At 32.1% G+C, this 13,459-nt stretch overlaps 1 protein-coding gene across 1 annotated transcript; it reads right to left on the bottom strand.

Annotated features, from left to right (window-relative positions):
• Positions 1 to 323: 323 nt before the first annotated feature.
• Positions 324 to 7,935, bottom strand: LOC101887904 (cell division protein ZipA). The gene is made up of 11 exons (XM_005183627.4): positions 7,753 to 7,935; positions 7,600 to 7,632; positions 5,102 to 5,122; positions 4,974 to 5,033; positions 4,867 to 4,914; positions 4,786 to 4,806; positions 4,648 to 4,707; positions 3,691 to 3,750; positions 3,501 to 3,551; positions 3,405 to 3,431; positions 324 to 527 (listed from the first exon to the last, which is right to left on the bottom strand). Exons 1-11 carry the CDS (start codon positions 7,840 to 7,842, stop codon positions 450 to 452), a joined length of 549 nt encoding a protein of 182 aa, XP_005183684.1. The 5' UTR covers positions 7,843 to 7,935; the 3' UTR covers positions 324 to 449.
• Positions 7,936 to 13,459: the final 5,524 nt, after the last annotated feature.

The raw sequence follows: 13,459 nt of genomic DNA, 5'->3' as shown, positions 1-13,459 counted from the left end.
CTGGTTGAGATTCATTTGACACCCTGTCATTAAATTGGCAATAGAATTGCAATTGCCGGACCTTCGGGTGGCTGTGGACTGGCTATCGTTTGGTGGTCATTAAAAACGGAAATAACATTTTCTGTGGTTTCAATCAGCCGGAAATTACTTAGTAAACGACATACAATTTATACCCGAAAACAAACACATGCATACACATACTCACACATATGCAATTCGAGAAGCTAGAAGAGATATTGAGATATTTTGGGTTATTTAGCATGGACATCCGCACAAAAAATAAAAGCCATTTTAATTAGATGCAATAATTTTGGATTTTTTTTTTATTTTTTAATTTTTATATCATACGGTACCTTTATTTAAACAATAGCTTTTATATTTTTTTTAATAAATTTTAAATAAATGAAATTTTTGGAAATTTTGAAAATAACAATTAACGGATATTCCTTTTAGTTAAACATTGGTGGCATGGGTGGTGATGGTGGATCGGGCATACCATTTGGTGGAGAGGGCATTTGACGCTTGGCCTGGAAAAAAATATATAAAAACAATTAATTAATTTTAGATATTTTTAAAAATATTTTTTTTTCAAAATCAAAAAAGAATTTTTCAAATTTTCCACGAGAGTCAATTTTGGGGCCTAGGCGAGCGATAAGACTGGGTTTTTGGAGATTTATACCAAAAAGCGCCACGACGAAACGCCTGAAGCTAGAATCTTGAAATTTTCAACCAGGATTATTCTTGGTGCGTAGGCTGGGTTTTTTGAAAATTCGTTTGAACGGGCGAAAAGTACTAAAATGTACTAAAAATGTAATATTTTGTATTGGACAAACGAAATAAGCTAAAATGCTGTTATTTGAAATGAGAATCACTCACATGGAATGCAGGATAGATATACCAACGGGTTTTTGGAAATTCGAACCTTAAGGTTACGAAATTTTCAAAACTGGTACCATTTCGTATAGAGTTTAAAATTTGAAATTTGGTATGAGAATCAAGGTTTGGTATGAGAATCAAGATATATGAAGGCGGTTTTGAAAATGGTACTAAACTTGGAACAGTTTGGGTAAGGATGAAGAGATGAAGCTGGAATTTTAAAATTTTAGATTGGGGTTTCTTTCGATAGTAAGTTTGCTATAAAGAGGTACTAAATAGTACTATATTTGGTACAATTTGACATAGGGTGAATATACATTGCTTTAAATCCGAAATATTGGTACTTGGGTCTGGACATATGCAGTTGATTTCGGAAATGTGTACTATTACTGTACGAAGAGTACTAAATGGTACTAAATTTGGTATTGGGTGAAGGGATAGGGCTGGAATACTCAAATTTGATATTGAAGTCTCTGCTGGAGTTGTGGTATAGAAGTGATTCTGGAAATGTGTACTATTGTTGTACAAAAAGTACTAAATGGTACTATATTTGGTATTGGGTGAAGAGATAGGGATACAATTTTGATATTTATTATTGAGGTCTATTTTGGTATCTGGAATCAAGATATAGAGGTGGTTTGGGAAAGGTGTACTATAATTGTACGAAAATTACCAAATGGTACTAAACTTGCTATGGGGTGAAGAAATAGAGCTGAGATCCTGAGAAAAATTTAGATATAACTGTTGGTGTCTTTGGCTAAGATATGAGGGTTGTTTTGGAAATGTGTACTAATATTGCACGAATAGTACTAAATGGTACCATATTTGATATTAGGTGAAGGGATAGAGATAAAATTCTGAAATTTAATGTTAAGATTTCTGATGGTATCCGAAATTGAAATTTGGTGGTTGTATGGAAATGCGTCCTACATTTGTACAAAAAGTACTAAATGGTACTAAATTTGGTATTGGGTGAAGGGATACGGCCGAAATCCTCAAATTTTATATTGCGGTCTCTTTTGGTATAGGGGTTGAAAAATAGGAGTGATTTGGAAATGTATACTAATATTGTACGAAAAGTACCAAATGGTACCTTATTTGGTATTGGGTGAAGGGATAGAGATAAAATTCTGAAATTTGATATTTAGATTTCTGATGGTATCTGAAATTGAAATTTGGTGGTTGTTTGGAAATGCGTCCTATATTTGTACGAAAAGTACTAAATGGTACTAAATTTGGAAATTGGTGGAGGGATAAGGCTAGAACCCTCAAAGTTGATACTGAGGTCTCTGTTGGTATCTGGAATTTAAATATTGAGGTGGTTTTACCAATTTGTATTATAATTGTAGGAAAAGTACTAATTGGTACTAAGTTTAGTATTGGGTGAGGGGATACGACTGGAACCCTCAAATTTTATATTAAGGTCTTAAAAATGAATCCTATATTTGTTCGGAAAGTACTAAATGGTACTAAATATGTTATTAGGTGAAGTTATATCGCTGGAAGCCCGGAAGATATGAAAGCGGTTGTGGAAATGTGTACAATAATTGTTCGAGAAGTACTAAGTGGTACTCTATTGGGAGAAGCGATAATGCTGTTATACCGAAATTTAATATTGAAGTCTCTCTTGCTAACTGGAACTAAGATATGCAGGTGATTTTGAGATCTGAGATGAGAATCAAGGTTAAAAAGTTAGTCTGGATATATGGAGGTCGGTTTCGGAAATTTGTATTATAATTGTACGAAAAATACTAAGTGGTACCTAATTGGGTATTGGGCGAAGGAATACAAATACAGTTCAGAAATTTGATATTAAGATTATTTATGGTATCTGGAATTAAGATATGGAGTTGGTTTTGAATATATGTACTATAAGTGTACGAAAAAGTACAAAATTGTACTCAATTTGGTATTGGATGAAGGAATAGATCGAAGGAATCCCGGAAATTGATGTCTAGGTCCTTGTTGGTATCTGGGATTGAGGTAGGGAGGAGATTTTGGAGAGGTGTCCTATAATCGTACGAAAAGTACTAAATAGTACTAAATTTGGTAATGGGTGAAGGGATAGGGCTGAAACCGTTAAATTTGATATACATGTCACATACATACATGTGGTTGAGAGAATTAGCTGATTTTGGATATGCGTACTATAATTGTACTAAATTTGGTAATGGAGGATATTAGAGAGCTGAAATCCTGAAATTGGAAATAGTCGTCACTGGTGTTGTTAGGATATGGGTGTGGTCTTGGAAATGCCTACTATTATTTTACCAAAATTACTAAATAGTACTAAGTTTGGATATCTGCTGCTATTCTAGGATGAAAATATGAGATTGTTTTGGATGTGCATACTAAATGCGGTACTGGGTGAAGGGAAGGGTAAGAATCTAGACATCGTTAAAAAAAAATTAAAAAAATATACCATAGAAGTAGAATTTTTATCAAACGGAAATAGTATAGATTTTAAGAATCGTGACTTCTTTTAAAATTATAAAAAACAAATCTTTGATAAAAAAAATTTTTCCTACCCTGAATGCTGGTTCCTCGGGCACATCCTGTGAAGAAATGAAAACAAAAAATTATAATAATATCTCTTTCCAATTTCATAAATATTTTCCTCCTACCTCTGGTGGCTGAGGTTCATCAGATTTCTCTTGGTTGGCACTACGGCGATTCTATGTTAAAAAAAAATAAATATTTAAATAAATAATTTTAAAAATCGCCCTTTATGTCATTAAACACATATATTTTGTTCATTCGGATTTCATCCGAACCCTAATTTTTAGGCTACCCCTTTAATTTATGACAACTTACCCTTAATCCCTGGGGCACATCCGGTTCATCGCCATTTTTCTGAGATACATCACGACGGGTCTAAAAAAATTGATAAGAAGTTAATATGTAGGAATGTCGGACTTCGTAAAAAAAATATTTTAAATTTTTTTTTTAATATTTTTCCTAATACTAAAAATCGAATTTTTATACCCTCCACCTTGGAAAGGAGGGTAAACTAACTTTGTCATTCCGCTAAATATTCGTTGTAGGCCCCATAAAGTATATACAATGATAATCAGCATAAAATTATAAGTCGATTTAAAGATGTCCGTCTGTTGAAATCACGATACAGCCCACATTATTTGACGTAAGAGCGTCAAAGTTTAGCAGAACAATTTGTATTGTGTCTGGAATGGTAGGTATTGAAAATGAGATATATCGGTCTACGTTTTGGTATAGTCCCCATATAACGGAAACTCCCTATATTCGGTATTTTAATGATTTTTGCCACATTTCTTCGCGGATTTGTCTAAAAATTGGTATTTGTAGGTCATAATGGGTTCTATCTCCGTTGGCGAAACATTGCATGTAAAGGTCTATGTTTTGGAATAGCTCCCATATAACGGTATCTCCCGATATTCGGTATTTTGATGATTTTTTTGCCACATTTTTTCACGGATTTGTCTGAAAATTGGTATTTGTGGTCTTTATGGGTCCTAGTTCGTGTGGCGAAACATTGTATGTATGGGTCCACGTTTTGGTATAGCTCCCATATAACGATATTTCCCAATATTCGGTATTTTGATGATTTTTGCCACATTTTTTTTTTTCACGGATTTCTCAAAAAATTGTTATTTGGTGGAGGCTATTAAAAGTTCGGCCCGGCGGAACTTAATGCTTAATGTTTAGAAATAATTTGTATTTCTAAGATCTCAAGGGTCGTGAAACTCTTCTCATTATTGTGAATTAAAAGAAAAAAAAAGTTTTAAAACTCACTCTCAATTCCTTGGGAACATCAGGTTCATCACCACTCTGGGTGGAGACATCACGACGGGACTAGTAATAAGGAAAAGAATAAAATTAGGTTTTTATTGAAGACAAAAAAAAAAGAAAACTCAAAATGAAAATACCTACCCGAATTGCCTGTGGTGGTTCCTAAAAAGGAGAAAAAAAATATATTTCAATATATATTTTTCAGTGAAGAAATAAACCTACCTGTGGTGGTTCCTCGGGCACCTCTTCAGCAGCCACTGAGCGTCGGGGCTTTAAAAATAATTAAATGAATATAAGAAATATCTAAATACAATTTTCTCTCTACTCACTCTCAAACCCTCTGGGACATCAGGTTCATCGCCGTTTTGTGGTGAAACTTCACGACGGGACTTTGGGGGTGGGAAATTAGAGAAAAATCTATAAAGAATTTTCTTAATCGTCTTTAAAGTATACTCACTCTGATTGCCTTTGGTGGTTCCTGAAAGAATATAATAAATAAAAAAATAAAAAATAATTATTTTTTTATGATTTTTATTTATTTAACTCGAATTTTATTTTAAATTATTTCGAATTTAAGTTAAATAAACATGAGCTGGAGGTCTTGCTAAAATACATATTTCTTTCGAAGCTTTTGAAAAAAAATCAAATTTAGTATGACATAAAAATTTAAAATTTTTGAAATAGACCTGAGGTCCTGTTAAAATAAATATTTGTTTCGAAGTTTTCGAAAAAGTCAAAATTCATACTCCTTAAAAAATATAAATCAAATTTGTTTAGAATAATTTTTAAGAAGTAAGCAAAGGCTATAGTCGTGCGTGGCCGACCATGCGGTACCCTACAACACTACAATATGTTAGAAGCCCCCCTTATGTCCCCATCCATTTCGGAAGATTTCGCCTTTGAAATTATGTCATGGAGAACTGCACAGATATTACCCTTAGCATTTTGTCGAGGGACATTTGCCAAATATTTAAAAACTCCTTTGAGCTCTTAGTTGTTGTGGTCCATTTTACAGCTAAATAAAATCCAATAGTCATCTAAAATGCTAGAATTCTTCCCTGTCCTTAACTATCTTCTCAGGCGTGTCGATTGGCTTCAATTGTGGAATCAGGAATTTTTTTTCTGTTTTTGGTTCATTTGAACCTCCTAAATAATTTTGCGATAATCTCCACAAGCAAGAGGTTCCTCTATATCTCCAAATTTAGCCTCATCTACAGGGTTTGTTTGTCTACGATATTTGGCTATATTCGTCAACGAAATCAGCACAAAAATGCCAAAAGTTCGCCTTCTGAGATACATCACGACGGGTCAGCACAAAAATGCCAAAAGTTCGCCTTTTGCGTATTTCGAATATCGCCTGTAAGTAATGTTAGTATTTTTTCAAACAAAAGTAGTGGTCCATTCTAACGGCTGGTCACCTTTGGCACGAATTATGATGGCCTTCAAACGGCTAATGAAACCGTCACACGCTGCCCAAATGTTGCTCTGCGGTATTTTGGCCCATTCGCGGCAAAGCGCTTGCTTGAGGTGTTCGGCACTTTGGTATTTTTTAGTGTCAACTTTGCTTTCCAAAATACTACAGACACAATGGTCCAACGGATTGATATATGCAGATTTGGTGGTCATTGTGGCCTAGAAATGAAGCGAGGAACCTCATTTTTTAATCATTCTTGGGTGGCGCGTGATGAGTGCGATAGTGCTGAGACCTGATAGAATGTCCAAGGTCTGGGACCAAAATGTTTGCGTGTCCAAGGCTTTAATACACCCTCCAGAGCGATGGCGCTGAGTCCTGTTAGAATTTCCAAGGTCTGCGGCCAAAATGTTAATATACCCTCCAGAATATTTTCGCGATAATATTTGGCATTTATTCTGATGCCACGGTCGATTAATACGAGCGAAGAGCGACCATCGGCTATTATGGCGGCTCACACCATCACCATGGCTGGCGCTTGAGTTCTGGTGGCCATCCGAAGGTGCACATTTTCAGCTGACCTATTTTTGCAAGTGAGCACGATCCTTTTGCTTGTTTATAAACTGCTGGACAACGAAAGATTTCTTATCGGAGAGAGAGAGGGAGAGAGAGAGAGAGAAAAAACCAAATTCGGTAATTTTCTCACTTTCGGCCAAGCGAGTCTATTTTCTTTCTGTTGCGGTGTAAGTTCTGGCTTTGCCCCAAGCTCATTTTTCAATATTTGCCGAATGGAATATTGCGATATGTTAAGCTCACTAGCCATTTTTCGGCCACTGCGACGCGGGTTTCGATCAAGTCGCTTCTTTACTTTTCGAACCATTTCTGTTGATGTTGCTGTTTTCTTCCATCCACTTCCTTGACGTCGGTACGAGACCCAAAAGATTTATTCACATTTAAAAGATGGAGTGCTCTAACGATGGCCACTTGTGGCTCTCCAGCCGAATATAAAGAAATCACCCGATCACGCTTGAATCACGAATAACTTTTTTTCTGGAAAATTCTCACCAGAATGCTTTTGTACGTAAACAATATAATGAGCTGTCACTGGAATAATTTGAACTGCTGTCGGACGAGTAACTTAGAAATGACAGCAGTCTGAAGTTGGTTGCAGTTTTTTCATCTCACCCTGTATATATCTACAATAAACGGATTCCGAATAATCTTAATCCGAAATTTTCCAAATATGTGGAAGAGTGGGGAACTGGCTCCCTCCATTAAGGATACTCTGCGATGTTAACTTTCAGAGCACCGATACACATGTCCTCTGTTTTTGGTTCTACTTTCATAATTTACTTTAATTTTTTAGTATTTTTTATTTATTTATTTTTTTTATTTTTTTTTTTTTTTATTATTTTTTTATTATTTTTTTTCAATTTTTTTTTGTTGTTCAGTGTCATTAATGCAAATTTTTTTAAAAAATATTTCTTATGACCTTCGTATTAATTTTGAATATTTTTTTAAATATTTTTTATAGCTAATCTTACCTGTGGTATTTCCTCGGGTGGTTTTTCTTGACCCTAGAAATGAAAATTTGAAATATTTTTGAAAATTTCAAAAAAGAAAAAATATATTTTCAAAACACAAAATTTTAAATGTTTTTAAAAATTCCAAAAAAAAAATATTTTTTCAAAACACACCTTTAAATCATCATGAGCCGGATTGGCATAGGATGTTTTAATAATAGCAATTAGTGAAAAATAAATAAACAATTTCGCGAGGGATTTCATTTTTAATTTGAAAACGAAGTCACCGAAAATAAAATGGAAATTATGATTTGAGATCTATTCAGGATTTCAGGAATTTTAAAATGAAAACGCTTGCAATAGAATGCCGACTAACTGTGCTTCTAAAGCTCTGGGTTTCCGATTATTTATAGGTATTTTTGTTGCTCCCTCAACGGTCAGGGCTGGGAATGTTTATGAATTGCACGCAATTTTGCTGTTCCGAAAAAAAAAACCAATAAGCCAGCTGATATATCTCCCCTGTTATCGCTAATCCTGTATCGACATGTTTCCAAATCATGATTGCCTTCATGATTGCTGTTTGTTGTTGTTGTTTAAATATGATTGTGGAAAAATTATTGTCATTTAATTTGTCATTTCATCTGAGTTTTCATTGAAAACTCAACATCAAATTTTTGTTGAATGGAAAATTTACACCCACCATTGACTGTCAATAATGGCTGAAATGCAACAATGTCCAACAATATTTGATATCAAATTAAATTATTTAATTTCGTTAAATACACACAATAACAATAATAACGACAACGCGAACAACAACAACACAATTATTTTGTGTTATTTTTTCTTAAAACATTTTCCAATTAATTCCACTCGGAAATTTTCTAAACAATGGCCCCTTTTCATTTTGTCACAATGGACATTGCAGCACTAAACACGTTAAAATATTGTAATTGTTTTGCAAAAATGTAATAGGCAATAAATACAAAAGGGTAATAGCCCGAGGGGGTGATAGAATTTTGGAGAAGAAATTTTTGGTGAAAAAATTTGGATGCATTTTTTTTAGGACCAAAGGAAACGTGGATTTTTTAAAGAAAATTTTACAAGGGCCAAAGGAAACGTAAATTTTTTAAAAAATATTTTTTCAAAGACCAAAGGATACGCGGATTTTTTAAAAAATATTTTTCAAGGACCTAAGGAAACGTGGATTTTTCAAAGAATATTTTTTCAAGGACCAAAGGAAACGTGGATTTTTTAAAGAACATTTCTTCAAAGAATTTTTTTTCAAGGACCAAAGGAAACGTGGATTTTTTAAAGAATATTTTTTCAAAGAATATTTTTTCAAGGACCAAAGGAAACGTGGATTTTTTAAAGAAAATGTTTTCAAGGATCAAAGGAAACGTGGATTTTTAAAAGAATATTTTTTCAAGGACCAAAGGAAACGTGGATTTTTAAAAGAATATTTTTTCAAGGACCAAAGGAAACATGGATTTTTAAAAGAATATTTTTTCAAGGACCAAAAGAGTCACAAACGTGGCTTCTTTAAAAAATATTTTTTCAAGTACCAAAGGAAACGTGGATTTTTTAAAGAATATTTTTTCAAGGACCGAAGGAAACGTGGATTTTTTAAAGAATATTTTTTTAAGGACCGAAGGAAACGTAAATTTTTTAAAAAATATTTTTTCAAAGACCAAAGGATACGCGGATTTTTTAAAAAATATTTTTCAAGGACCTAAGGAAACGTGGATTTTTCAAAGAATATTTTTTCAAGGACCAAAGGAAACGTGGATTTTTTAAAGAATATTTTTTCAAATAATATTTTTTCAAGGACCAAAGGAAACGTGGATTTTTTAAAGAAAATGTTTTCAAATAATATTTTTTCAAGGACCAAAGGAAACGTGGATTTTTTAAAGAATATTTTTTCAAATAATATTTTTTCAAGGACCAAAGGAAACGTGGATTTTTTAAAGAAAATGTTTTCAAATAATATTTTTTCAAGGACCAAAGGAAACGTGGATTTTTTAAAGAATATTTTTTCAAGGGCCAAAGGAAACGTGGATTTTTAAAAGAATATTTTTTCAAGGACCAAAGGAAACGTGGATTTTTTAAAGAATATTTTTTCAAGGACCAAAGGAAACGTGGATTTTTTAAAGAATATTTTTTCAAGGACCAAAGGAAACTTGGATTTTTTAAAGTATATTTTTTCAAGGACCAAAGAAAACGTGGATTTTAAAAAAAATATTTTTTCAAAGGACCTAAGGATACGTGGATTTTAAAAAAAAATATTTTTTCAAGGACCTAAGGAAACGTAGATTTTAAAAAAAATATTTTTTCAAGGACCAAAGGAAACGTGGATTTTTTAAAGAATATTTTTTCAAGGACCAAAGGAAACGTGGATTTTTTAAAGAATATTTTTTCAAGGACCAAAGGAAACGGGGATTTTTTAAAGAATATTTTTTCAAGGACCAAAGGAAACGTGGATTTTTTACATAATATTTTTTCAAGGACCAAAGGAAACGTGGATTTTTTAAAGAATATTTTTCCAAGGACCAAAGGAAACGTGGATTTACGAAGAATATTTTTTCAAGGACCAAAGGAATGGTAGATTTTTTAAAGAATATTTTTTCAAGGACCAAAGGAATCGTGGATTTTCTAAAGAACATTTTTTCAAGGACCAAAGGAAACGTGGATTTTTTAAAGAATATTTTTTCAAGGACCAAAAGAGTCACAAACGTGGATTTTTTAAAGAATATTTTTTCAAGGACCAAAAGAGTCACAAACCTGGATTTTTTAAAGAATATTTTTTCAAGGATCAAAGGAAACGTGGATTTTTTAAAGATTCATTTTTCAAGGACCAAAGGAAACGTGGATTTTTTTAAAGAATATTTTTTTAAGGACCAAAGGAAACGTGGATTTTTTAAAGAATATATTTTCAAGGACCAAAGGAAACGTGGATTTTTTAAAGCATATTTTTTCAAGGACCAAAGGAAACGTGGATTTTTTAAAGCATATTTTTTCAAGGACCAAAGGAAACGTGGATTTTTTAAAGCATATTTTTTCAAGGACCAAAGGAAACGTGGATTTTTTAAAGCATATTTTTTCAAGGACCAAAGGAAACGTGGATTTTTTTAAAGAATATTTTTTCAAGGACCAAAGGAAACGTGGATTTTTTAAAGAATATATTTTCAAGGACCAAAGGAAACGTGGATTTTTTAAAGATTCATTTTTCAAGGACCAAAGGAAACGTGGATTTTTTTAAAGAATATTTTTTAAGGACCAAAGGAAACGTGGATTTTTTAAAGAATATATTTTCAAGGACCAAAGGAAACGTGGATTTTTTAAAGCATATTTTTTCAAGGACCAAAGGAAACGTGGATTTTTTAAAGCATATTTTTTCAAGGACCAAAGGAAACGTGGATTTTTTAAAGCATATTTTTTCAAGGACCAAAGGAAACGTGGATTTTTTAAAGCATATTTTTTCAAGGACCAAAGGAAACGTGGATTTTTTAAAGAATATTTTTTCAAGGACCAAAGGAAACGTGGATTTTTTAAAGAATATTTTTTCAAGGAGCAAAGGAGTCAAAACCTGGATTTTTTAGAAGAATATTCTTTTAAGGACCCAAACAGTCACAAACGTGGATTTTTTAGAAGAATATTCTTTTAAGGACCCAAAGAGTCACAAACGTGGATTTTTTAAAGAATATTTTTTCAAGGACTTATTTCAAGGATTATAGCAGTCAAAGGATTTTTTGAAGAGTACTTTTTCAAAGATCAGAGGAGTCAAAACCTGGATTTTTTGAACAATACTTTTGCAAGGATCAAAGCTTTGGAAACGTGGATTTTTTAAAGAATATTTTTTCAAGGACCAAAGGAAACGGGGATTTTTTAAAGAATATTTTTTCAAGGACCAAAGGAAACGTGGATTTTTTACATAATATTTTTTCAAGGACCAAAGGAAACGTGGATTTTTTAAAGAATATTTTTCCAAGGACCAAAGGAAACGTGGATTTACGAAGAATATTTTTTCAAGGACCAAAGGAATGGTAGATTTTTTAAAGAATATTTTTTCAAGGACCAAAGGAATCGTGGATTTTCTAAAGAACATTTTTTTAAGGACCAAAGGAAACGTGGATTTTTTAAAGAATATTTTTTCAAGGACCAAAAGAGTCACAAACGTGGATTTTTTAAAGAATATTTTTTCAAGGACCAAAAGAGTCACAAACCTGGATTTTTTAAAGAATATTTTTTCAAGGATCAAAGGAAACGTGGATTTTTTAAAGATTCATTTTTCAAGGACCAAAGGAAACGTGGATTTTTTTAAAGAATATTTTTTTAAGGACCAAAGGAAACGTAGATTTTCAGAAAAAAAAATTTTTCAAGGACCAAAGGAAACGTAGATTTTCAGAAAAAATTTTTTTCAAGGACCAAATGAAATGTGGTTTTTTTTAGAATATTTTTCAGGGAACAAATGAAACGTGGATTTTTTAAAGATTTTTTTTTTGGGACCAACGGAAAGTGTGGATTTTTTAGAATATTTTTTCAAGGACCAAATGAAACGTGGATTTTTTAAAGAATTTTTTTTCAAGGACCAAAGGAAACGTGGATTTTTTGAAGAATATTTTTTCAAGGACCAAAGGAAACGTGGATTTTTTAAAGAATATTTTTTCAAGGACCTAAGGAAACGTGGATTTTTTAAAGAATATTTTTTCAAGGACCAATAGAATCACAAACGTGGATTTTTTAAAGAATATTTTTTCAAGGACCAAAGGAAACGTGGATTTTTTAAAGAATATTTTTTCAAGGACCAAAGGAAACGTGGATTTTTTAAAGAATATTTTTTCAAGGACCTAAGAAAACGTGGATTTTTTAAAGAATATTTTTTCAAGAACCAAAAGAGTCACAAACGTGGATTTTTAAAAAAATATTTTTTCAAGGACCTAAGGAAACGTGGATTTAAAAAAAAATATTTTTTCAAGGACCTAAGCAAACGTGGATTTTTAAAAAAATATTTCTTCAAGGACCTAAGGAAACGTGGATTTAAAAAAAAATATTTTTTCAAGGACCTAAGAAAACGTGGATTTTTTAAAGAATATTTTTTCAAGAACCAAAAGAGTCACAAACGTGGATTTTTTAAAGAATATTTTTTCAAGGACCAAAAGAGTCACAAACGTGGATTTTTTTAAAGATTCATTTTTCAAGGACCAAAGGAAACGTGGATTTTTTAAAGAATATTTTTTCAAGGACCAAAGGAAACGTGGATTTTTTAAAGTATATTTTTTCAAGGACCAAAAGAGTCACAAACGTGGATTTTTTTAAAGAATATTTTTTCAAGGACAAAAGAGTTACAAACGTGGATTTTTTAAAGAATATTTTTTCAAGGACCAAAAGAGTCAAAAACGTGGATTTTTTAAAGAATATTTTTTCAAGGACCAAGAGAGTCACAAACGTGGATTTTTCAAAGAATATTTTTTCAAGGACCAAAAGAGTCACAAACGTGGATTTTTTAAAGAATATTTTTTCAAGGGCCAAAAAAGTCACAAACTTGGATTTTTTAAAGAATATTTTTTCAAGGACTTATTTCAAAGATTATAGCAGTCAAAGGATTTTTTGAAGAGTACTTTTTCAAAGATCAGAGGAGTCAAAACCTGGATTTTTTGAACAATACTTTTGCAAGGATCAAAGCCTTGATTTTTTGGAAAATATTTTTTTAGGGATCAAAAGACACAAAACCTTGATTTTTTGAAGAGTATGTTTTCCAGGATCAAAAGACACAAAACCTTGATTTTTGAAGAATATGTTTTCCAGGATCAAAAATGTCTAAACCTGGATTTTTTGAAGAATATTTTTACAACAGATTTCTAGGGCAAAAATCTTTGATTTT

The sequence above is a fragment of the Musca domestica genome, unplaced genomic scaffold, assembly GCF_030504385.1.
Source record: "Musca domestica strain aabys unplaced genomic scaffold, Musca_domestica.polishedcontigs.V.1.1 37, whole genome shotgun sequence".
Lineage (NCBI taxonomy): Eukaryota > Metazoa > Arthropoda > Insecta > Diptera > Muscidae > Musca > Musca domestica.
This window is presented reverse-complemented; position numbering and strand designations above follow the sequence as displayed.